General features: G+C 37.3%; 1 protein-coding gene across 5 annotated transcripts in view; it reads right to left on the bottom strand.

Annotated features, from left to right (window-relative positions):
• FNDC3A (fibronectin type III domain containing 3A) overlaps positions 1 to 24598 on the bottom strand; it is a 193494-nt gene that overhangs the window by 48420 nt on the left and 120476 nt on the right. For all 5 annotated transcript variants that reach the window (XM_012465127.3, XM_012465128.2, XM_012465129.2 and 2 more), the window contains 4 exons: positions 18358 to 18595; positions 14349 to 14618; positions 12271 to 12329; positions 1180 to 1337 (listed from right to left, as the gene is read on the bottom strand). In XM_012465127.3, coding sequence (XP_012320550.2) covers positions 1180 to 1337; positions 12271 to 12329; positions 14349 to 14618; positions 18358 to 18595 — 725 coding nt within the window. The remainder of the gene's footprint in view (positions 1 to 1179; positions 1338 to 12270; positions 12330 to 14348; positions 14619 to 18357; positions 18596 to 24598) is intronic.

The following is a 24598-nucleotide window of genomic DNA, read 5'->3' as shown; positions in this document are numbered from 1 at the left end:
AGAAGATAACTAATGCCCACCTTGTGCTCCCTGGTCAGGCTCCAAATGGAAATAAATCATTCCTCTTAGTAAGCAGCCACATCTAACTAGAAAACAGTTATTAACATAATAAGAAACCTTTATGTTGATAGTCCTTTATCCCCTACTTACCCCTTAAGAGTTTTACTTGTCTCTCTCAATGAATAGAACACAAGGAAATCCCAATAGAGAGTAAACAGGAAATTTTTATAACCTTATGTGACTAGGTGAGAGGCACTGGGGCAGTTTCACTTTCCTTTCTTCTCCTTAACAGCTAGGTTTTGAAAAAAGCAAGAAGACTGATGGAGCCAGTGTTCTGTGCTAATTATAATCATTCGAATGATTAACCATAACTTTTACAGTTTTCGTGGTGATTAAATAATAACTAACCAGCAACATTACCCTTTTTCATTAGAATAATTAACTTTTATATAAATATGGACAGAAAATAATTTATTTCAAAACTGTCAATAATAAATGTCACAATTTTAGCTACTGAATCTTTCTAAGGCTTCGTGGTACGTAATATACTTTTGCTTTTTTTTTTTCCCTGAGACGGAGTCTTGCTCTGTCACTCAGGCTGGAGTGCAATGGTGTGATCTTGGCTCACTGCAACTGCTGCCTCCCAGGTTCAAGCAATTCTCCTGCCTTAGCCTCCTAAATAGCTGGGACTACAGGCATGTGCCACCACACCTGGCTAATTTTTGTATTTTTAGTAAAGACAGGGTTTCATCATGTCGGCCAGGCTGCTCTCGAACTCCTAACCTCAGGTGATACACCTGTCTCGGCCTCCCAATGTGCTGAGATTATAGGTGTAAGCCACTGTGGCTGGCCATGTGTAATATACTTTTAAATCAAGGGAAGAACTATGATAAGTTTTCAAAATATAATTAAAAATACGTGAATACTGAACCATCTATTAGGGAGCCTACTGAGGAAAAAAAGCTGAATGTGGCCAATGAAATTATTCTGAAGGAGGGTAGACAGAAATGTGCATCAAGTTACATCTGGACCATTTATATTGAAATCACTATTATTAGCCAACTTAAAGATTGAGAATAAAAGCATGAAGATGGAAAAATAGAGCAAAATTAGTAATAAGCTCTTTATGATAAATTATTAATTTACATAATGGGAGAAAGCAAAACAACAAATACCTACACATATACACTTTTGTATTTCCCATCTTTTCCAGTACTTGAGATCAGAACTTCATAACCATAGATCTCTGGTACAGTACTTTCATCTGTTTCACCATTCATGAGGCTGGAAGGTGGTGACCAGGTAAGTACTACCGTCCTTGCCTGGATGTCAGAGGCCTGTAAAAATAGAATATTTAAAAGTTCTTTGAAACAACTGTAATGTATACAATGAGCAGTGAACTAGCTAATGAGGTTTCAAGATTAAGTAAAATGTATCTGTATATACTTAGATAAATATGGCTCACAAATATAAACCTACCCATTGTCAATGAGATATTTGTTGTGGGTTCCAGAACAAATGAGATGTGTTTCACAAAAGTTTAAAAACCAGTTCAGGCCATTCAAAACTATTAGCATAGACACCGTATATAGTAAAAAAAAAAAAAAAAAAAAAAAGAATGGGATTAAAAAGATGATTGCAACATATTTAAAAGGGTTCATTTCCTCAGCTTAGAAAATGTTTTTACAACAGGAAGATGACAAAACCTCAAGAGAAAAATGAGCAAAGGACATCAACATCCAAAGAAACCATAAATATAAATGGACAACATATAAAATGATGTATATGTGAAATTGCATTCATAAATATATGGAAATTTTTTTAAAGAGAAAAAGAAAGAAAAAGAAAAGAAAGAGAGAAAGAAAGAAAAAAAAGAATGAAAGAGAAAAAGAAAGAGGAAGAGAAAGAGGGAGAGAGAATGGAAATCTTGCTCTATTGCCCAGGCTAGAATGCAGTCTAAAAATGGGTATTGAAAACCTCTTTTATGCCAAAAATTGTGCTTAACAATGGAGACAGGAAGGAATAAGGGAGGAAAATAACAAACAAGCAGCCAACCAATATTTCATTTAAACCTGTGAAATGCTATGCAATTGCTGAGGAGTGATTTACTTCCAATTATGTGGTCACTTTTAGAATAGGTGTGATGTGATACTGAGAAGAATGTATGTTTTGTGGGTTTGGGGTGGAGAGTTCTGTAAATGTTTATTAAGTTTATTTTTTCCAGGTCTGAGGTCAAGTCCTGGATATCCTTGTTAATTTTCTATCTCGTTGGTCTGTCTAATATTGACAATGTGGTGTTAAAGTCTCCCACTATTATTATGTGGGAGTCTAAGTCTCTTTGTAAGTCATTAAGAACTTGCCTTATGTATCTGGGTGCTCCTCTATTGGGTGCATATATATTTAGGATTGTTAGCTCTTCTTGTTGCATTGATCCTTTTACCATTATGCAATGTCCTTCTTTGTCTCTTTTGGTCTTTGTTGCTTTAAAGTCTATTTTATCAGAGACGAGAATTGCAACTGCTGCTTTTTTTTCTCTCTCTCTCTATTTGGTTGGTAAATCTTCCTTCATCCCTTTGTTTTGAGTCTTTGTGTATCCTTGCATGTGAGATGGGTCTGGATGCAGCATACCGATGGGTTTTGGCTTTTTATCCAATTAGCCTGTCTGTGTTTTTTGATTGGGGCATTTAGTCCATTTAAATTTAAGATTAATATTGATATATGTGAGTTTCATACTGACATTTAATGCTAGCTGGCTGTTTTGCCCATTAATTGATGTAGATTCTTCATTATGGTGATGCTCTTTACCTTTTGGTATGTTTTTGGAATGGCTGATACTGGTTGTTCCTTTCTATGTGTAGTGCTTCTTTCAGAAGCTCTTGTAAAGCAGGCCTGGTGATGATGAAATCTCTTGAGTACTTGCTTGTTCACAAAAAATTTTATTTTTCCTTCACTTATGAAGCTTAATTTGGCTGGATATGAAATCCTGGGTTGAAAATTCTTTTCTTTAAGGATGTTGAATATTAGCCCCCACACTCTTCTGGCTTGTAGAGTTTCTGCTGAGAGATCTGCTATGAGTCTGATAGGCTTCCCTTTGTGGGTAACCTGACCTTTCTCTCTGGCTTCCCTTAGTATTTTCTCCTTCATTTCAACCCTGGTGAATCTAACGATTATGTGACTTGGGGTTGCTCTTCTTGAGGAATATCTTTGTGGTGTTCTCTGTATTACCTGGAGTTGAGTATTGTCCTGTCTTGCTAGGTTGGGAAAGTTTTCCTGGATAATATCCTGAAGAATATTTTCCAGCTTGGATTCATTCTCTTCGTCACATTCAGGTATACCTATCAAACGTAGATTAGGTCTTTTCACATAGTCCCATATTTCTTGGAGACTTTGCATATTCCTTTTTGCCCTTTTTTCTCTAATCTTGTCTTCTTGTTTTATTTCACTGAATTGGTCTTCGACCTCTGATATCCTTTCTTCTGCTTGATCAATTCGACTGTTAAAACTTGTGCATACTTCGTGAAGTTCTCGTATTGTGTTTTTCAGCTCCATTAATTCACTTATATTCCTCTCTAAATTGTCTATTCTCGTTAGCATTTCGTCAAACCTTTTTTCAAGGTTCTTAGTTTCTTTGCATTGGGTTAGAACACATTCTTTTAGCTCACAGAAGTTTCTTATTATCCACCTTCTGAAGCCTGATTCTGTCAATTCATCACACTCATTCTCCATCAGGCCTTGTTCCCTTGCTGATGAGGAGCTGTGATCCCCTGTAGGAGGAGAGGCATTCTGATTTCAGGTGTTTTCAGCCTTTTTGCACTCGTTTCTTCCCATCTTTGTGGATTTATCCACCTGTCATCTTTGTAATTGCTGATTTTCAGATTGGGTCTCTGAGTGGATGTCCAGCTTGTTGGTGATGAAGTTTTTTCTGTTTCTTAGTTTTCCTTTGGTGGACGCCCCTCCCCCACAGAGCTGGACCTTCCCAAGTTCAGCTGTGCTTGCTGTGAAACTCTCAATCCTGAGTGTTTCCAACTGATGTTTTTTTTGTGGGGGTGGGACCAGCTAAGCCTGATCACCTGGCTCTCTTGTCGCAGAGCTTTTTTTTTTTTTTTTTAGTTGAACAGTCAATTCTCTCCCAGGTGTTCCAGTCACCTGTTGAAAGGGTGCCGGAATCTGTGTAATTTCCCTTGTGGCAACCCACTGCGCCAGATGAAACAGCAGCGTTGAGATTCGTGGCGCTTTTTTGCCCGGGAATCTCCTGGTCTGGCTCCCTGTTTCAGTCCCCTTTTCAATCAGCTGAATGGGCGACTCTGCCTAAAAGGGCACCCAGTCCCGTATACTCTGCACTGAGAACCGCTGCACCGGAGCACCGGCAAAACAGCCGCGCTGGCCAAAAGAGTCACACTGGCGATCCATGGGGCTCCTCCGCTGGGAATCTCCTGGTCTGTGGGCAACAAAAATTTATCTGGGAGTCCACTCACTCTCTGTGCTTTCACTGGGAGCTGCAATCCTGAGTTGCTGATAATTGGCCATCTTGGATCTCTCTCCAAATATATGTAAATTAAAACAAAATCCCACTTTTCATCTATTGGATAGGGGAAGATTAAAAAGCTAATAATATGTAATGTTAAAAACTTGGAGAAATGCTACTCTCTAAGTGTGGTACCAGTATATATAAGTTTAATCCTGTATACAGCAACTAGAGATCATTATAAAAATGTAAGACATGTTTACTTTTTGATTGAGAAATTCTATATCCAGGATTTCTTTTTTCAGGGTAATATCCTATAAACTTAACATATGAATACAAATATATGCACCTAATGTTCCTTGCAGCATTATTAATGGCAAAAAACAAGAACTATAAGGCACTGACTACCTAAATGGTGGTACATAATACAGCCTCTGAACACATTATTATGCAAGTGTTCAAAAAAGAATGAGGTAGACATACATGTGCTAACATCTGAAGATTTCCTCAATATACAGGTGCTATGTAATAGGAGAAAAAAGTGAAGCTGGAAAGCAATACATATATTATGATTGCAGTTAACTTTCATAAAACTGCACAAAAATGTCAAACATGTACCGTACAAATGTACCAATTGTTATTTTTGGGAATTTTGTGTATGTGTGGTGAGATGCAGAGAAAGTTGTGACAGAAAAAAACAGGTGGTTTCAATTATGTTTTGTGTATTTTTATATTACTGGAATAATTTTATGAGTACATGTTACTTTTATAAGACAAGCTTAATAAAGCAAAAAAAAATCTAGAGATTAGATAATGTTTAAAGATTGTTAAGAAAGGTACAAGATTATATGTAGGCATTTATATAAAAGCTTGCTTTAAAATCATACACATTTGATGACTACTTTAGTCTTTCTAAAACTAGGATGATAATTACTCCTATCTTGAATTAAAGTAAAATAAGTAATCTCCATACAATCGTAACATTCTATCCTTCTCAACGTTCTTAAAGTCTGAATAAATTTAAAAAACTATTACTGTAGGCCGGGTGCGGTGGCTCACGCCTATAATCCCAGCACTTTCGGAGGCCAAGGCGGGCGGATCACGAGGTCAAGAGATCTAGACCATGGTGAAACCCTGTCTCTACTAAAACATAAAAAAATTAGCTGGGTGTGGTGGTGCACGCCTGTGGTCCCAGCTACTCGGGAGGCTGAGGCAGAAGAATTGCTTGAAATGGGGAGGCGGAGGTTGCAGTGAGCCGAGATTGCGCCACTGCACTCCAGCCTGGTGCCTGGCAACAGAGCAAGACTCTGTCTCAAAAAAAAAAAAAAAAAAAAAAATTACTGTCTTTATTTTGCTTCTGTGAAGTCATAGGAAATGTAATATTGTATTCACTGTAATACCGTCTTCAAGTCTTGGTACTGGGTGTTCCATTTACAATGGACTTAAAAATAATTCCTTGTATTATCCAGTATATAGCTGGCTATTAACCTGAAACTGAGCAGTGTTTTTTTTCTTTTTTTAAAACAAACTGTTACTATATGTATATGTATACCTTAAGTGTCTCTTGATTTTATGGGATGATAATAGTTGTGTTAAATTTTGACAACACGAAGTTGTGGACTATGAAGGTGGATCAGTAAACAGCATTAACTGGCATCTACTTTATTATTATTATTAGTAGTAGTAGTAAAGATGGGGTCTTCTATGGTCTCGAGCTCCTGGCCTCAAGCAATCTTCCTGCCTCAGCCTCCCCAAAGTGTTGGAATTACAGGTGTGAGTCACTATGCCCAGCCTGGCACCTACTTTATGAAGCTTACTTTATCAGGATTTGTGGGGAGAGTACGCAGTAGAGAAAATATTAAATAGGGAGGCTTGATGTGTCACTAATTTGCCTGGTGATACTCAACTCTCAACCTTTTAGGATTCTAGGCCTCATCTACAAAATGAGTGGCTGAGTGAGAAGAACTGTTTACCAGAGTTACACAAATAAAGTATTTTTAAAAGCCTTTTATTTGGAAATAAATTTAGATTGAAAGAAAAGTTGGGAAGACAGTATGGAATCCCTGTCTATCCTTTACCCAGCTTCCCCTAATGTTAACATCTGATATAACCATGTACTTTTGTCGAAATTCAGAAATTAATATTGGTAAATACTGTTAACTAAGCTTTTAACTAGACTATACTTTTAATTATTAACTAAACAGACTTCCAGGATACTATGTTGAATTTAGCAAACATAGTTTCAAAAATAAATTTAAAAACATTTTAAATGCTAATTTCAACTTTAAAAAATTATTATTAATTTTTTATTGAAATGGGGTCTTACTATTGTTGCCTAGGCTGGTTGCAAACTCCCAGGTGCAAGCAATCCTCCTGCCTCAGCCTCTTAAAGAATTGCGATTACAGGCATGAGCCACTGCACTGGGCCAATTTCAACTTTTTCAATTTGCTTTTCCAGATAATCTTTTCGTCCTATCTTATTCTATTAAAAAGATATTTTATGGCCAGGCGCAGGGGCTTATACCTGTAATTGCAGCACCCTGGGAGGACGGGGCAGGCAGATCACTTAAGGTCAGGAGTTTAAGACCAGCCTGTCCAACATGGTGGAATATCATCTTTACTAAAAATACAAAAATTAGCTGGGTGTGGTGGTACATGCCTATAATCCCAGCTACTCAGGAGACTGAGACCAGAGAATCACTTGAACCCAGGAGGCAGAGGTTGCAGTGAGCCGATATCGCACCAATGCACTCCAGCAAACAGCAAAACTCTGTCTCAAGGAAAAAAAAAGATATTATTACTTGCACATAAATGTTAAGACACAACAAAAAGAGTGAACATTGGGGTAAGATGTGGAAAACTTCATAAGTGAATGCTGAATTGAACTTTTAAAGGACTTGGATGAGATAAAACTTAGTAGAAAGAGGTAGGTTATTAATACAGGAATGAGTAATTTATATTCCCAGGCTTATAACTGAAATCTGGTAGTCCAAGGCATGTGCATATGTATTTTAAAAATCTTCTAAAAATGCTGTTTTCTGTTGTGGGTTTCAGGTGAATTATAAAGAGTTGCATAGAAGAAAAAGAGGTGGACTTCCATACAGATACCATAAAATTCCTGTGTGAAGACTGAGGTAGTAATTGTGTGTGGATGTGGAGTGGTAAGGGACAGTGGGAAGAGTGGATCCTATCAATGTACAGTGAAATAATAAAGCTTGGAGTATTAATCTGGTATGGGGAGAATGAAAGGTAAATAAAAAATAAAAATGATACTGTGACCCAGGAAAACCTGGATGGATAAGTGTTTACTGATGTAAACAATGAAAGGAAATAGAAACAAAAGAGATCTAACCCAATTCCTTCTTCATTCTAGAGGAATGAAGAACATGATAAAAGTACAGACAAGAAGATCAGGAATTTGGTTTTCTAAAGTTGCTAATGATACATTCAAACTTGGGTATTGTTTTTTTCTTTTTGTAAGACAGAGCTTTGCTCTGTTCTACCAGGCTGGAGTGCAGTGGCACAATCTCTGTTCACTGTAACCTCTGCCTCCTGGGTTCAAGCAATTCTCCTGCCTCAGCCTCCTGAGTAGCTGGGACAACAGGTGCATACAGCCATGCCGGGCTAATTTTTTGTATTTTAGTAGAGACAAGGTTTCACCATGTTGTCCAGGCTGGTCTTGAACTCCTGAGCTCAGGCAATCCATCCGCCTTGGCCTCCCAAAGTGCTAGGATTACAGGCGTGAGCCATCATGCCCAGCCCAAAGTTGGGTATTCTTTAGCGTGTCTCAGGGGTTACAGTTCTACAGGAACGGATGAGTAATTAGGATTGAAAATACAGATTTGGAAATGATCTGAACTCTGTCTTCTATTTGTATGCTAACTTTAGAAGCAAAATTCGCCTTTATATCCATCTCACTTGATTCTCACAACTACCACCTAAAGTAGGCAAAAGAGGCTAAACTATCTTCATTTTATGAAAGGAGCATATTCAGAAGGGTTAAGTAACTTGTCTGAGGTCACAGAACCATTGACGAGGACCTGAATTGCTCAGTTCTTTTCCTACCACACAATGATCCCACCCTGAATCCACTTTTAGGTGGTAGCTGAAAATAGATACGATTGTGTAAAAATATGTCTAAGAACTGATAAAGATGGTAATAGGAAAAAATAAAAAAAGCTGTTTTAGGAAGTGGCTGAATTATATACAATACATTTTAATTTCTCAGGCAGACTGTGATCTTTGTTGGGTAGTGATCAAAACCACCCTTGAGAAAAACTGTCCATTGGGTTAAATTAAGTATATATCTAGGAAGCTAAACTGTTAAAAGAATTCAAAGCCATATATGGTTGTATGAATTTTGACAAAGATTGCAGAAGAAAGAAATGAGAGTATCTAATTTCTGGATTTCCAGAAATATTAAAGCAGAATAAATATCAATGTTTGATCCTTATCTAGATATGGGGATCAGGAGATGAGAGAATAACTCTGAAGATAACTCAAAGGCTGAGCCTAAGGAAACCGGGAGTTAGATAGTACTTCTAGTAACCATAAAAGGTAAAGGGAAGGGGTAATGATTCTGAAAGTAAGAAGGTAATGAATAAAAGGCATGACACATTTAATTTCAAGCACTACTGAAATAAATGGAAATAAAATCCAGTGAAATAGGCTGGGCGTGGTGGCTCAAGCCTGTAATCCCAGCACTTTGGGAGGCCGAGGCGGGTGGATCACGAGGTCAAGAGATCGAGACCATCCTGGTCAACATGGTGAAACCCCGTCTCTACTAATATAAAAAATTAGGTGGGCATGGTGGCATGTGCCTGTAATCCCAGCTACTCAGGAGGCTGAGGCAGGAGAATTGCCTGAACCCAGGAGGCGGAGGTTGCAGTGAGCCGAGATCGCGCCATTGCACTCCAGCCGGGATAATGAGCGAAACTCCGTCTCAAAAAAAAAAAAAAAAAAAAAAAAAAAAAAAATCCAGTGAAATAAATGTCAGATTTTCACAGAAATGAGACTAAGAACAATTTCAAAAAAGCACAAATAAAAAGACAACACTTTCAACATAGGTAATTATTTCATGCATGTGAGGGTATACAATAATATTATTCTCCATTTTTTGATAGAAGAAACATTCAGAAAGGTCAGGTGACTTGTCATGGGTCACTCAACTCTTAAGTACACAGCTGAGACTCTGAGACTAGTGCATGTACCACATTCTCCCCTACACACTGCACTCTGGTCACATGAGTGAGCTTTTCTCTTTTTCTTTCCTTTTTTTTCCCCTCAAATGTGCCATGTCTAGTGCTTTTCAAATGCTGCTCACTTTGCACTACTGTTCCCATACTTTCTTCCCCTGTCCATAATGCCCAACCACTACTTTTCTTTCAAATATCAGTACAATAATCCTTCCTTAGAAAAATTTCCCTGATTCCATGTCAAGGTTTAGTTCTCCTATTATACACTGACTACTCTCTGTCTTTTTGTTCTGGCACTTCACAGTTACAATTTAACATTCAGAGGGCTGGGCGTGGTGGCTCATGCCTGTAATCCCAGCACTTTGGGAGGCTGAGGTGGGGGATCACCTGAGGTCGGGAGTTCAAGAACAGTCTGACCAACATGGAGAAACCCATCTTTACTAAAAAGTACAAAATTAGCTGAGTGTGGTGGCACAGGCATGTAATCCCAGCTACTCAGGAAGCTGAAGCAGGAGAATAGCTTGATCCCAGGAGGTGAAGGTTGAGGTGAGCTGAGATTGCACCATTGCACTCCAGCCTGGGCAACAAGAGTGAAACTCGGTCTTAAAAAAAAATAAAAGATAAAAAATAAAATAAAAAAAGAAACAAAACATTCATTGTGTGATGCTTAGTTTATTAAACTAAGCTTTGGGGCAGAGAGCCCGTGTATATCCTTTGCTTTCCATTCTATCTCCAGCTTTAGCATAGCATCTGTCACTTTGTAAGTGGTCCAATATTTATGGAATGAAAAAGTGAATGAACACATTTAATTTATTGCTCTAAATGAACTAGAGCATGCAAAAACAACCAAACACACAAAAACAAGCAAACAAAAACCCTGACCTGCACTTTGCAGCTCACAAATAATTTAATCAAAGAGGAACAGGCATTCAAGCTATAAACATAAACCAAAACAAAGCAAACAAAACCATCAGCATTTCTTTAACTTTTATGATACAGGGCTTACTATCTTACTAAATTATATGTTTTTCCTAATGTTGAGCAAGAAATTATTTGAATTGCTTCAAGATTTACTTTTTGTGTATGTAAATTATACTTCCATTTATTTATTTATTTTTAAGTCGGTTTCTTGCCCTGTCACCCAGGCTGGAGTGAAAAGGCACAATCTTAGTTCACTGCAGCAATGAACTCCTAGGCTCAAGGGATACTCCCACCTCAGCCTCCCAAGTAGCTGTGACTGCAGGTGTGTGCCCCCATGTCTGTAGTATCTGTATTTGTTTTTTGTTGAGACAAGGTCTCATTATATTGCTCAGGTTGGTCTCAAACTCCTGGCCTCAAGTGATCCACCTGTCTTGGTTTTCCAAAGGACTGGGAAAGTGGGAACCACTGCACCTGTCCTGAAAATTATACTTTTAATATAGTATCTTATTAAGGCTACTAAATTCTTTTCTAGTAAACCTAGTGATACACACTTGGACACAGAGAGCTCTTGGAAAGATGCTGCCTGAATTTCAGCTGTAGCTCTACTACTACTACTAATTGAAACTCACTCTTGCTCCAGTTTTCTCATTTGTAAAATAGGGAAAATAGTACATATATGGTTGTTACAGGTATTAAAAATGCACATGTGCATTCCAAGCACTCTGAACAGAGACTGATGCTAATCAATTTGTGTTAGCCATTACTATGAAATAATTCTGTGTACATTTACATTTATTTACATATATATGCTCTATTCTTAAAAGAAAACAAATTAGAATAAAGAAAGCTAGAGCAACCAAATCTATTATTTGGGAGTCGTCAGAAAAAAACAGGACGATAGTGGCCTATTAGAAGAGGAACTGTCTTACTCAAACTTCCTGAAATATTGCAAGATAAGCTTAAAAAGCCTTTGTGGAGATGGTATTAAGAATAAAAACTTTTCTAATTTGTTTTCTTAAACAAAATATTTTGGGGGTTACTTAGCATAAAACATTTTACCATGGATGCTTCTGAGAGTTGGGGAGGGAGTTGTTTGTTTTATGAACCAAAGAATATTCTTACCAATCTTAAATTCCCTTATTCTGGCTGAAAAAGCCCTATGGCCTACTTCTTTTACCACATCTTTATTTCCTTTGCTATACATACTCCAGTGATAATGGTTCTTTCTATCTGTCCAACTCCCCATGCTTACTTACACCTGTTCTCCCTCTCCCATTCCTTCCACTTTTGTACTTTTTCTCACTCCTCAGAGAAAGCTTCCCTCATTGCTCTATTGAACCTAACAACCTCTCCTAGTAGTCTCATCATATCATTCCTAGTTCTATAATAGCAATCTTTACTATCATACAGAATTCTGTTTGTGCATTGTTTTTTATTTATTGGCATATAGTAAGGGCTCAATAAGTATCTGCTGAATGAATAACAAAACTATGTAACTCTTCAAAGAATCATGTAATGACACAGAAAGACTGCTAGGGCATACCATAGTGAGTGAAAAAATCTTGCCACAGAATACAGTATGATTCTATTTTCATAAAAAGTTAAAAGAAAAAAACTACATTTTGATGGATGAACATCTTATATGAATATATAAAATATAAATGTCAAGAAAATACCTAAGATACTTACCACTGGTTTGACAATGTTGGAAAGAAGTGCTTCAAATGCTTTAGTTTCTTCATCTTTTTCTAAAAAAAATTAAAAATCTGAATATTAAAAAAAAGAACTTAGATACAATACCTTCTTCTCCCTAAATATGTCTTCTGAAACTAGGTTGGTATTTGAGACTTTTGTTTTCTAGCTTTTATTCCTTTGTTCATACTCAGCAGTTTGTGGCCCTTCAGCATTCATCTGCTTCAGTTTTTATTTCTATCTTAACTGTGACTACTAATTATAATACCACTATATATAGACATATCTATATATATTTAGACATAGCTATATCTATCTGAACCAAATTTTTCTTATAGAAAGTATATTTTTACTGATGCTTGTAAAAATATTCTCTCTGGAAAGTTCTCATTTGTCAATCTCACACCTCTTAAAGTTAACTGAGTATTTTTTCATGACATGCCTTAGTTATATGGTTTCCCAAAATAGAAATATGATTGGCTTGACTGTAACTTACAGCCACACTGATAGGCAAAAAACTTAACTTTAATTCTTCTGAAACATCAGTGCTAAAAAGGATGATCAGGAGGTCTCAAATATATGGGAGAATATTTATGCAAATATTGTTAATACGTAAGTCATGAACAGTTAAGGCATTATTTGAAATCTGTTGGTGGGGAATACAAATTTTAAGGAAAAGGAAGGTAGAAAGAGTTAACATGGCTTACATTTTGATATTTCCCTCAAAGTTGGAAGCATTTTAGTTCCTACTCATATATTAATTGCCTACACTATTTAATAATAAAAATCAATTTAGATTAGCATATTCAAGGACTAATAGCGTTGTGGCTATTGGTGTTTGTGAAACATATTAGTATGCTTCATAGTCATTTCTGATGAAGCCTTTAGAACCTGACATGGTCTACCATGCATATCTATGCATTTCTACATATGCATATCCATGTCAAACAGATAATAGTCAATACTAAGGAAACCTAAAAGAACATACGTAAAGAAACAACATTAGCCAAAGTAAGCAGTAGTTAGAAGCTTAACATTATAATCAAAAGTACTGGCTACTAACTCCACAATGTAGGCATATGAAAGACAGGCTGTTAAAACAGCTATATTTTACCTTACAGAGACTGATTCAAATATATACTTATAGTAGTGCTCAAAGTTCATATAGTAGGCTCAGGCCTGTAATCTCAGCATACTGGAAGGTTGAGATGGATGGATCACTTGAGCCTAGGAGTTGGAGACCAGCCTGACCAACATGGTGAAACCCCATCTCTACTAAAAATACAAAAATTAGTTGGGCGTGCTGGCGCATGCCTGTAGTCCCAGCTACTCAGGAGGCTGAGGCACAAGAATGGTTTGAACACAGAAGGTGGAGGTTGCAGTGAGCTGAGATTGCACCACTGCACTCCAGTCTGGGCGACAGAGCAAGACTTGGTCTCAAAAATAAACGAAAAATAATAAAACAAAGTTCATATAGTAGAAGTCAGAGGTTAGGGGAAGGATCCAAGAGTAATAAGGAGAGTTTAGGAGAATAGAACTTTTGAAGAAAGAAATGGAAAACACTTTATCCTAATTATAGAGTATATAGAGAGACTGGTGAATGATATAACTAGTTGCTATCAAAATTTACTCAAAAAGAATGAGGGAGAAATAAAAAGGTTTGATAGGCTGGGGACAGTGGCTCAGGCCTGTAATCTCAGCACTTTGAGAGGCCAAGATGGGAGGATGGCTTGAGCCCAGGAGTTCAATACCAGCATGGGCAAAACAGCCAGCCCCTGTCTCTAGTAAAACTTAAAAAATTAGCTGGGGGTGGTGGTGCATTCCTGTAGTTTCCAGAATCAGAAGAAAGGAATCTGGATTAATGTTATCTGAGTTTTCCTATCAAATAGAATTTCAATCAGTAAAATTTATGATATAGATGAAATTATTAATTGAGTTTTTCCAAATTGTCAAAAGCAGTAGCCTATAACGGTTTACTTGGACCATGACAAAATGACTGAAAGGTTAGAATATACTTTTAGTAGGTTAAATCATGATGAATAGCATCAATGAGAAGAGTCCAGTACTTCAGTTACCTTCGATTTCTATATCAACTTGTACACCACCTTTCCCCTTCCCAGACTTGTTTTTTGCTGATCCTGTGTTTATACCACTAGCATTTTGTCCTTTTATAAGTCCATTATGTTCATTAATGGGAGAAGGGCATTTCTGGGGTGATGATGGTGGACTGCTCATTTTATCTTTCTGTGTTCCTTGGCGATCCTTCAATTTCTTTTGCAAACGTTCGTATGTTTTACTAGATCTTTCATCTCTAAAGTTGGATCTTCCATGTGTAGAGTGAGCATCTAGGAGGAAATAAAAACCAAATGTTAAAAAGATCACTTTCTCTAAATAAGTTTATGCCATGAAAAAAGAACAGAAAATAAATCTATTATATAAAACTTTAGAATTTTGTACAACAAAGCAACCTTTGTGTCTCCATAAACTATCAGAACCAAGCTTTGTAAATTATAATTATATATATGTGTGTGTGTATATATATATATTTCAAGTAAATTTACAGACATATTTCTTTCCTTCTTTTCTCAGATAATCATTAATCTCCATTGAAAAGAAAGTTAGCAAAAAGAAATGAGTTAGACTAACAATAACGATCTACATATAATGTATCTTCAGATACTATAAACTCAAGGTTGTGATTTAGAAGAATCTACTCATTCTAATAAAAGTCACATAAAAACATAATTAAGTCAATATGCTCAATAATTAAATCAACTGTCCCCAGAGCTTTTTAAATTTAAAATTTGTGACAAGAAAAATATTTTTAAAAGCCTCAGTAAAGTTTTAATTAAGCAATGCTTTAAGAAAATTAGTACAGTATTTTTGAAATGAGTATTATAAGGATATACACAATAACAATAGAATGAATGTGGACCTCTACCTCACACCATATACAAAAACTAATTCAAATGAATCAAAGACCCAAATCTAAGAGCTTAAACCATAGAAGTCTTAGAAGAAAACACATCTGTATGACCCTGGATTAGGCAACAGTTTCTTAGACGAGACACCAAAAGCACGAGAGCAATCAAAGAAAATATTAGATTTCATCAGAATTTAAAACTTTTCTGCATCAAAGAATACCACAAGTAAAGTGAAAAACAACATGGGAGGAAATCATATATCTGATAAAGGAATTTGTATCTAGAACCTGTTTTAAGCAGTGCTTTAAGAAAATATATGAATGGGCCAGGTACAGTGGCTCACGCCTGTAGTCCCAGCACTTTGGGAGGCCAAGGCAGGTGGATCACCTGAGGTGAAATGAGTATTATAAGGATATGTACAGCAACATTAAAATAATGTGGACCTCTACCTTCCATCATATACAAAAATTAATTCAAATGAATCAAATACCCAAATATAAGAACTTAAACTATAGAACTCTTAGAAGAAAATACATCTGTACGACCTTGGATTAGGCAGTAGTTTCTTAGACGAGACATCAAAAGCACAAGCAATCAAAGAAAAAATTAGATTTCATCAGAATTAAAAACTTTTCTGTATCAAAGGATACAAGTAAGGTGAAAAGACAACAAGGGAGAAAATCATGTATCTGATAAAGAACTTATATTCAGAACTTGTATCCAGAATATATACACTCTTACCATTCAACAATAAAAAGACAAATAACCCAATTTTAAAAATGGGTGAAGAATTCAAATAGATATTTCTCCAAAGAAAATATATGTAGATCACATCCACATATTCTAATATATGTCCCTACAGAGTAACAGGGGGTTTTAACAATGCAAAGTTTTTTCTTATAATTTTCTGAGATTATAAGAGAAACTAGTATTTTAAAAACTAAGTCATAATTAGCAGTAAACAAAAATAGGATGAGATTAATCTGCAGTATAAACTTTTGGTACTCAAAACTGCATTCCTTGGAGCACATCATGAACATCTCCTAGAAGCTTGTTAGAAATGCAGAATCTCAAACTTGGGCAATAGAAATAAGTTTGACAAATATATATGACATGTACAATATCTCCACTACTTACAGGCTATGCTGTGTAGTTTCAATTTTGTATTTGAAGTTATTTCTTCTGTAAATTTACTGAGCTTAAGTGACAGGCACTGCTAAGTGCAGGGAAACAATAGTGATTAAAACAGATTCAGTTCTTAGGGAGTTTATAGTCAAAAAAGGGAGACAGACATACAAATAAACAATGACAAAAAAGAAATTGAATTAAGTTCTGTGGAAGATACAAACAAGGTTCAGTGCTAGAGACTGACAAGGTAAGATCAGGAAGATCTTTCTGAAAGCTGAAATCTAATAGAAAAAGGAAATCTAAAGAAAAGAGAGAACATTCCTGGCAGAGAGAACACCAAGTACAGAGGGATCAAGCCAAGAAAGAACCTGGAGGTTTTGAAAAACTGAAGGAATAGGGGGACTAAGGGGAATTAGTGGGACAAGGAAGTCAGGGGCCACAGGGCAGAACACTGCAAGGGCAGTCTGTAACCAGAGCCAATTCTGGCTCCTAGGGATCATTTGGAAACGTCTGGAGATATTGTTAGATTTCAGAATATTTAAAATGTCATACTGGAGTTGTGTGTTGCGACTGTGCTACACACTGGCAGTTAGTGGGTAGAGTCCAGGGATGCCATTAAACATCCTACAATGCAGAGTTTTGTCCTCTACAACAGACTTATCCGTCCTAAATCATCAATAGTGGCATGTTTGAGAAGCCTTAGTCTAGAGGAAAGGTTTAGGATTTTATTCTAATTACAATGGGAAGTCACTGAAATAGTTTAAACAGTCTGATTAATATTTAAAAATGATTACTGTGGCTGGGAATTGATTATTAGGGGCAAGAAAGGAAACAAAACCAACTGGAAGGCCACTGTTGCAGTTGTCCTGGCAAGAGCTGATGGTTGATTGAATTTGAGTACCAGTGGGTAAGTAGTAGAAAAAAAAATCAGAAACTTCTGAAAATAAAACTGATACTAATTGATGTAAGGGTTAAAAAAGGAGAAATCGGCCGGGCGCGGTGGCTCAAGCCTGTAATCCCAGCACTTTGGGAGGCCGAGGCGGGTGGATCACGAGGTCAAGAGATCGAGACCATCCTGGTCAACATGGTGAAACCCCGTCTCTACTAATACAAAAAATTAGCTGGGCATGGTGGCGCGTGCCTGTAATCCCAGCTACTCAGGAGGCTGAGGCAGGAGAATTGCCTGAACCCAGGAGGCGGAGATTGCGGTGAGCCGAGATCGCGCCATTGCGCTCCAGCCTGGGTATCAAGAGCGAAACTCCGTCTCAAAAAAAAAAAAAAAAAAAAGGAGAAATCAAATTTGACCCTCTGGCTTTCATTTGACCAAACTGAGCGGCTAGTGGACCACCTACTGAGATGAAGAGACAGGAAAAAAAGCAAATTGTGGGGGTCCACAACTGACATTTCTGTTTAGAAATGTTCTGAAACGCATGAGAGTTCCATGTGGAGTTATCGAGAAGACAGAAATAAGTCTGAGGCTTAGAGGAGAGGTTTGGGCTAAAGACATAAATGTGAGAGCTGTCAGTATACAGGCAGTGTTTAAAGCCATGAGAAATAATAAGATATTATTTTGTGTTTATTCGTGTTAGCCTACTATTTCCTCAGACTTATTAACTCCCTGGGGGCAGAAGTTATGGCTTATCCTGTTTTTTAATACCTCACAGAGCCTAGCAACTTTGTGTAGTGGCATCACAGCTGATAGGATTTAACAATGACATGGTTATTCCTGGCTGAAAATTTTCTCACAGCCTAGATTGCAGGCCAGAGGAAAAGATGTCCTGTTTGAATGTGGCACCACTAAATAGTGCTGCATGATATAAGTTACTTCCCCTCTTTGATTTTCTGTTTACTTATCTGCCTTGAAGGGTGATCATGAGGATGAAGTACCTAATATAGTACTTGGGTAACAGAAAAATGCCTGTTATATCATTACCATTTGCTGTTTCTTTTATGTGATATGATAATGGCATCTATTATATCCAAGCAAAGAATATCCAATTCAGTAAAAGTAAAATATTTTTAGATATCTTACCTACATCTCCATAGACTTGTGAAGACTGATACTGTGGCATATACTGTGTTGTCATGTCTCCAGCTCCAGTCACTGGTGAGTACATATGACGTGGTGGAGGGGGCATCATGGTTGGGACAGGAATAAAACCAGACAGAGGAGGATGCGGAGAACGGTGGAGAACTGTGTGACCACCAGGGTGAAACTCTGGTGCCTGAGGAACCACGACAACTCTTCGAACACCATTGTCTTCAATAACCTACAAAATGAACAGTAGATTAAAATTTCTTCCATAGAATATAAGCCATTCTTTTAAAAATGTGAAGAGTAGGCTGGGCATGGTGGCTCATACCTGTAATCCCAGCACTTTGGGAGGCCAAGGCAGGTGGATTACCTGAGGTCAGAAGTTTGAGACGAGCCTGGCCACATGGCGAAACCCTGTCTCTACTAAAAATGCAAAACTTAGCCGGGCGTGGTGGCCCATGCCTGTAGTCCCAGTTACTAGGGAGGCTAAGACAAGAGAACTGCCTGAACCCAAAAGGTGGAGGTTGCAGTGAGCCAAGAAAGCACCATTGCACTCCAGCCTGGGAGACAGAATAAGACTCTGTCTCAAAATAATAATAATAATAAAAATGTTAGAGTAAGAATTTTCACACCATTAGAAATTTAAAAATTTTAGAGAATCAACATGAAAAGAACTTATTAGATATACTGCTAATTATCAATCAGAACTAAACAAAATGAAGAATTAGTTTTTGTTAGACAATTCAATATAAATCTTTTCAACATAAATCTTTTATTTATTTATTTATTTATTTATTTATTTATTTTTTTGAGACGGAGTTTCGCTCTTGTTACCCAGGCTGGAGTGCAATGGCGCGATCTCGGCTCACCGCAACCTCCGCCTCTTAGGTTCAGACAATTCTCCTGCCTCAGTCTCCTGAGTAGCTGGGATTACAGGCACGCACCACCGTGCCCAGCTATCAATATAAATCTTAAAACACTGATCAGACAAGCTAAATAGTAACACAGTAAGATCCGTACTAGGTATTTATCCTATGTATTATGTACATTTCCTGATGAAGTAATTTTGGTTTAGATTAAAGAGAGTCAGGAATCAATTTCCTTTTCTATGTTATGTCTGGGAGTGGGGGAAAACAAATTGTGGAAAGACCAAATGGAAAACAAAACAACTGGATCCAGACTCAATCGGACAATCAATGACATGTTAAAATTCAGATGCAAAATTCTTCTGACCATGACCAGGACAATTTTAACAGCTGATCATTTCAAGGGACATAAATATAAAATATTATTATATTTACTCTCAGTTAGGAAAATATCTGTGGCTTTGAGGATTAGAAGTTACAAACTAGGCCAGACGCAGTGGCTCACACCTGTAATCCAGCACTTTGGGAGGCGGAGGTGGGCAGATCACCTGAGGTCAGGAGTTCAAGACCAGCCTGGCCAACATGGTGAAACCCCATCTCTACTAAAAATAAAAAATTAGCCAGGTGTGGTGGCACACACCTGTAATCCCAGCTACTTAGGAGGCTGAGGCAGGACAATCACTTGAACCAGGGAGATGGAGGTTGCAGTGAGCCGAGATTGAGCCACTGCACGCCAGCCTGGGCAACAGAGTGAGATTCCATCTCAAAAAAACAAAAAAAGAAATTACAAACTAAAAAAAAAGCAGGAATTACACTGTGGGGATAAATTTTTTTTTTAATGATAAGACTCCCTTTGAATCTTACTAGAGTTGCAAAGACAAACAAGAAACCGTAAAAAATTAAAGGACTTTATCTCAAAAATTAGAAATCCCTCCACTAAAATAAGCTCTTATTCTTTTAGATTTAAATGGTAACTATTAAGGTACAACAAATGGCTAATACCTTCTTAAGGAAACAAAAAATGATCATAATGTTAAGTGCTAATTTAAAGGCAGATCCTGATTTTCAGGAAGGCAAAGTTTTCTTATGCTTAAGTATAGCAAATTATTTTATAAATATATATGTGCTTGCTAGGTATAAGTATACTAGAAAACACACTTATTTTGGTATAGATAAGCCTAAACTACAAACATTAAATAGATTATTAAACTATCCTTACCTACTGGAGTGTGACATGACTCGTCTAACAGGGAACTAGAAGACCAAATGAATTAACTGTTTTTAATATGCTGGGTCTAGAACCATAATGTCTTGTTTTCAGCAAAATGGATGCCTCACACCCCTTTCTCCCTATTTAACTCAGTTCTCAATTTAAGTCTCAAGCAAACACATATGATTGATGGGAACTAAATAATATCTAGAACTCTACCTGAAGGGAATCTGGGAGGTGTTGATAGCTTTTTAGCCTCTCCTCTATAGGAAGGAACATTAGAAGAACTTTGAAATGGATTTTAAGTGAGCCAAATCACAGTATCTGTCACAATACCCCTTTCACCTTTATCACTCTCCAATTCACAAATCTTAAAAAACTCTCCATTTTGAATAGGCTTGTACTTCATATTCATTCAACCTGGTTCCAACCTATCTTCTGAATCATATCGTTCTTTTTCAACAAATCCTGAACAACTAACTGCAGTCAGGCTGGTATAATAAAAAAAAACCTGTCTTCACAGTGACTATACATTTCTATACCCTGTACTTTGGTTTATGCAATTTTTCTTCTTCACTTTGCTTCCCTTTAATCTATAATAATGCTATCCTTCCAATTCTAGCTCTAACTTTACCTTCTCCACTCATTTAAAACAATATTTTTCAGCAAAACAAACTGATAATTTAAAGAGAAGAAAAACCTTAGAATGATACATTAAATATCTGTGGGGAACCCATACTAACAGGGACAGACAAATACAAGTAAATTATTTAGCATGTCGCAAGGTGATAAATACTATGGAAAAAGCAGAGCTGGTAAGGGCTATCAGAAATGTTACAAGAAGGGATAAGGTTACAGAATAAATATAGTGATCAGAGTAGGCCTTACTGGCAGAGTAAAGCTTAACAGAAACTTGAAGGAAGTGGAAGAATTAACCCTGCAGAAATCTGTAAGATTTGATCTAGGCAGACGGAACAGTTAGAATAAAGCCCCTACGGTAGAACTAAGGCTGATTATACCCAAGGAATGAAAGGAAGCGGTGTGACAGCATTCGTGTAAAGGAGAAAAGGTGGAAGCAGATGAAGTCAAAGAAATGAAGGGGTGATAGGGTGGTCGGGTCAGGCACCACAACATAGGCTACTATTAAGGAGTTGGAGCTCATCATTTACTCTTAGTGGAATGGGAAATCATTACAGAGTTCTGGGCAGAAGAGTGATAAAATCTAGTGTTTCTGACTCTTAGAGGACATTTGGTAGGGTCTAGACATTTACAGTTGTCACAACTCAGGGGGGTACGATTAACATCTAGAGGGTAGAGAGACCAGAAATGCTAAATACTCTACAACACAGAGGACAACAAAAACATCATCCCATCTCAACTGTTAGTACTATGGTTGAGAATTCCTGATGTAACCTTGTATTTGACAGAATTATTCTGGCTGCTGAGTTGAGAACAGATTGTAGGGAGGCAAAGACAATAGCAGGGAAACCATTCAGAAAGCTACTACAGTAATTTAGGCAAGAGATGATTATGGCTAAGACCAGAGAGGCAGCAGTGGAGATGATGAGAAGTGACTCACATTCTGCATATTTAAAAGCAGAGGCCGGGAGCGGTGGCTCACACCTGGTCTCAAACTCCTGACCTCGTGATCCACCCACCTCGGCTCGTGATCTACCCACCTCACAGAGGCCGAGGTGGGTGGATCATGAGGTCAGGTGTTTGAGACCAGGCTGGCCAATATGGTGAAACCCCATCTCTACTAAAAATACAATAGTTAGCTGGGTGTGGCTGGTGTGCTCCTGTAGTCCCGGCTGCTTGGGAAGCTGAAGCAGGAGAATTGCTTGAACGTGGGAGATGGAGGTTGCAGTGAGCCAAGATCACACCACTGCACTCCACCCTGGGCGACAGAGCAAGACTCTGTCTCAAAACAAAACAAAACAACAACAACAACAAAAACATAGAAAAAGATTAGCTGATGATTCCATGTGGAAGTGAGAAAAAGAAGTCAGGGAAGAACAATCTTTTGTCAATGTAATGAGGAAGACTGTGGAGTAGAACAAGTTTTTTTTGGGGGAAGAGATTTGGAGTTCCCAGTTTTGCACTTGTGAGTTTGAAGAGTTTGTAAGACAACTTAGTGGAAATGTTGAGTAGACTGTTAAGATACACTAGTCTGCAATTCTGTAAAGAGTGGGAAGTGATGACCAAATGAGGCAGAAGGAAAACTAAGAGTTTAGAGTCTGGGAGTTTGGTAAAGTGTATCAAGGAGGAAGGACTAACAGTGTCACATGCTGCTAATAGGTCAAGTTAAGAGGAAGACGAAGAATCAGACTGCTGGATTTAACAATGTAGACATTACTGTGACCTTGATGAGAGCAGTTTTTGTATAGTCACCGGGTCAAGGCCCAACTGCAGTGGGCTTAAGAGAGAAAGTAAGGAGAAGAATTAGAGCTAACTGCACAATTTTAAAAAGTTTTGCTGCAAAGGGGAATACAAAAACAGAGTGGTGGCTCATAGGAGTAGTGAAGTTAAGAAACTCTCTTGTTTTGTTGTTTTTAGTGAGCGAAATTACAAAAAGCTCAAGATATTCACGAAAATAATCCAGCAGAGAATAAGAAATTGATAATGCAGAAGAGAGAAAACAAAAATGCTAGAGTAATGTCCTTACACAGGCAAAAAGGGATGGGTTCCAGTATCTTGGTTGGGGAACCGGGTCTGGACAAGAGCAGGGAGTCTGTCTGCGTTACAGATGAAGAAGCAGAGTTTGTGGGCATGGATGAGAAGGCAGAGCACTTAACTGCAGATATGCAAATGCTGGTGGAGGTGTGGGGTGAAGAGTTGTGAAAGGTACCACCTGACTGCTCCTCCATGAACTCTTCCCTAGGTACTACAATCTCAGTGATCTTTTTCTCCTATAATTTCTATTGCATTTATTCTGTATCACTTGTTTGATATTTGTAACACTGAAATGTTAATTTTCCAGATGCATATGTCTTACTCTAAAGTTTAACTGTTAAATTTCTCAAGGGACATATATGAACTATTTGATTCTTGGAACAATGATACGAGTACATACTATTATTATCTCAATTTTTCAGATGGAGAAACTGAGGCATGGAGATGTTAAATAACTTGCCCAGGGTCATATAGGTAGAAAGTGAAGGAGGAGCTAGTACTTGAACTCAGGCAACTTGGCTTCAGATTCCATGTTCTTATTTACTTTGTGGGCATAGAATCCATATATCTTCTGTGTCTTTTTTGTTGTTATTTACAATAAGAGATTTATTTGATTAAAAATAAATGGCTAAATTATTTATGAAATTAAAACCACTTTTCTGCTGAGAAAGAACATTTAAAATTCAAAGATAAGTTTAGGGGAGAGGAGAATGGAGAGCTATTGTTTAACAGATTCAGAGCTTCAGTTTTCAGCAAGATACTGAATTCTGTGGAGGGAGGGTGATGATAGTTGTACAATGCTGTAAATGCACCTAATGCCATTAAATTGTACACTTAAAAATGGGTAAGATGATAATTTTATATGTGTGTTTTACCACAATTAAAAATAAAAAAAACCAACAACAACTCTAAACCTAAGATGTAGACAGAGGAGGGGAAAATAAAAAGCCAGACAAGAACCAAGAGAGCATGGTGAACTCCACTACCTCAAGCAGCCAGTAACCTCAGAGGAAGGCAACAGACTTCAAAACTATTTGCTAAGTCTCCAGAGGCTTAGGTGCTAAGAAATGGCCACCATGTAGATACCAGATTTCACACCAACAGGGTATATTGATTGTGATGTACAATAAAATCAGTAAGATATGAAAAGGAAAAAAAAAGTAAAATATAATTCAAATTTGTCAGTATTAATAAAGATTAAAATACAAGGCAATGAAATATAATTAAATGAGGCATTAGCATAGTCTGACCACTTAACCACAGATGCCACCTAATTTCTAAGTAGGCAAAGACATGTTTGCTTTTTTTTCCCTTTATTGAACAGAGACATAATTGAGAAGGGCTGCAGAGAAAGAAAACTGTGTATATTATCTGACATTTTATATTATGTATCTTCCTTACCAGAATATAAAGCCCATAATAAATGTTTTGTTTACTGTTATTTTCCCCAAGGAGATGGAATACTATCTGGCACATAGGTTGATGCTCT

This window comes from Aotus nancymaae, unplaced genomic scaffold, assembly GCF_030222135.1.
Source record: "Aotus nancymaae isolate 86718 unplaced genomic scaffold, 86718_ANA_hifiasm-v0.15.2.pri h1tg000009l, whole genome shotgun sequence".
NCBI classification, from domain to species: domain Eukaryota; kingdom Metazoa; phylum Chordata; class Mammalia; order Primates; family Aotidae; genus Aotus; species Aotus nancymaae.
Note: the sequence above shows the minus strand (reverse complement) of the source record. Positions and strands in the feature narration are given on the sequence as shown.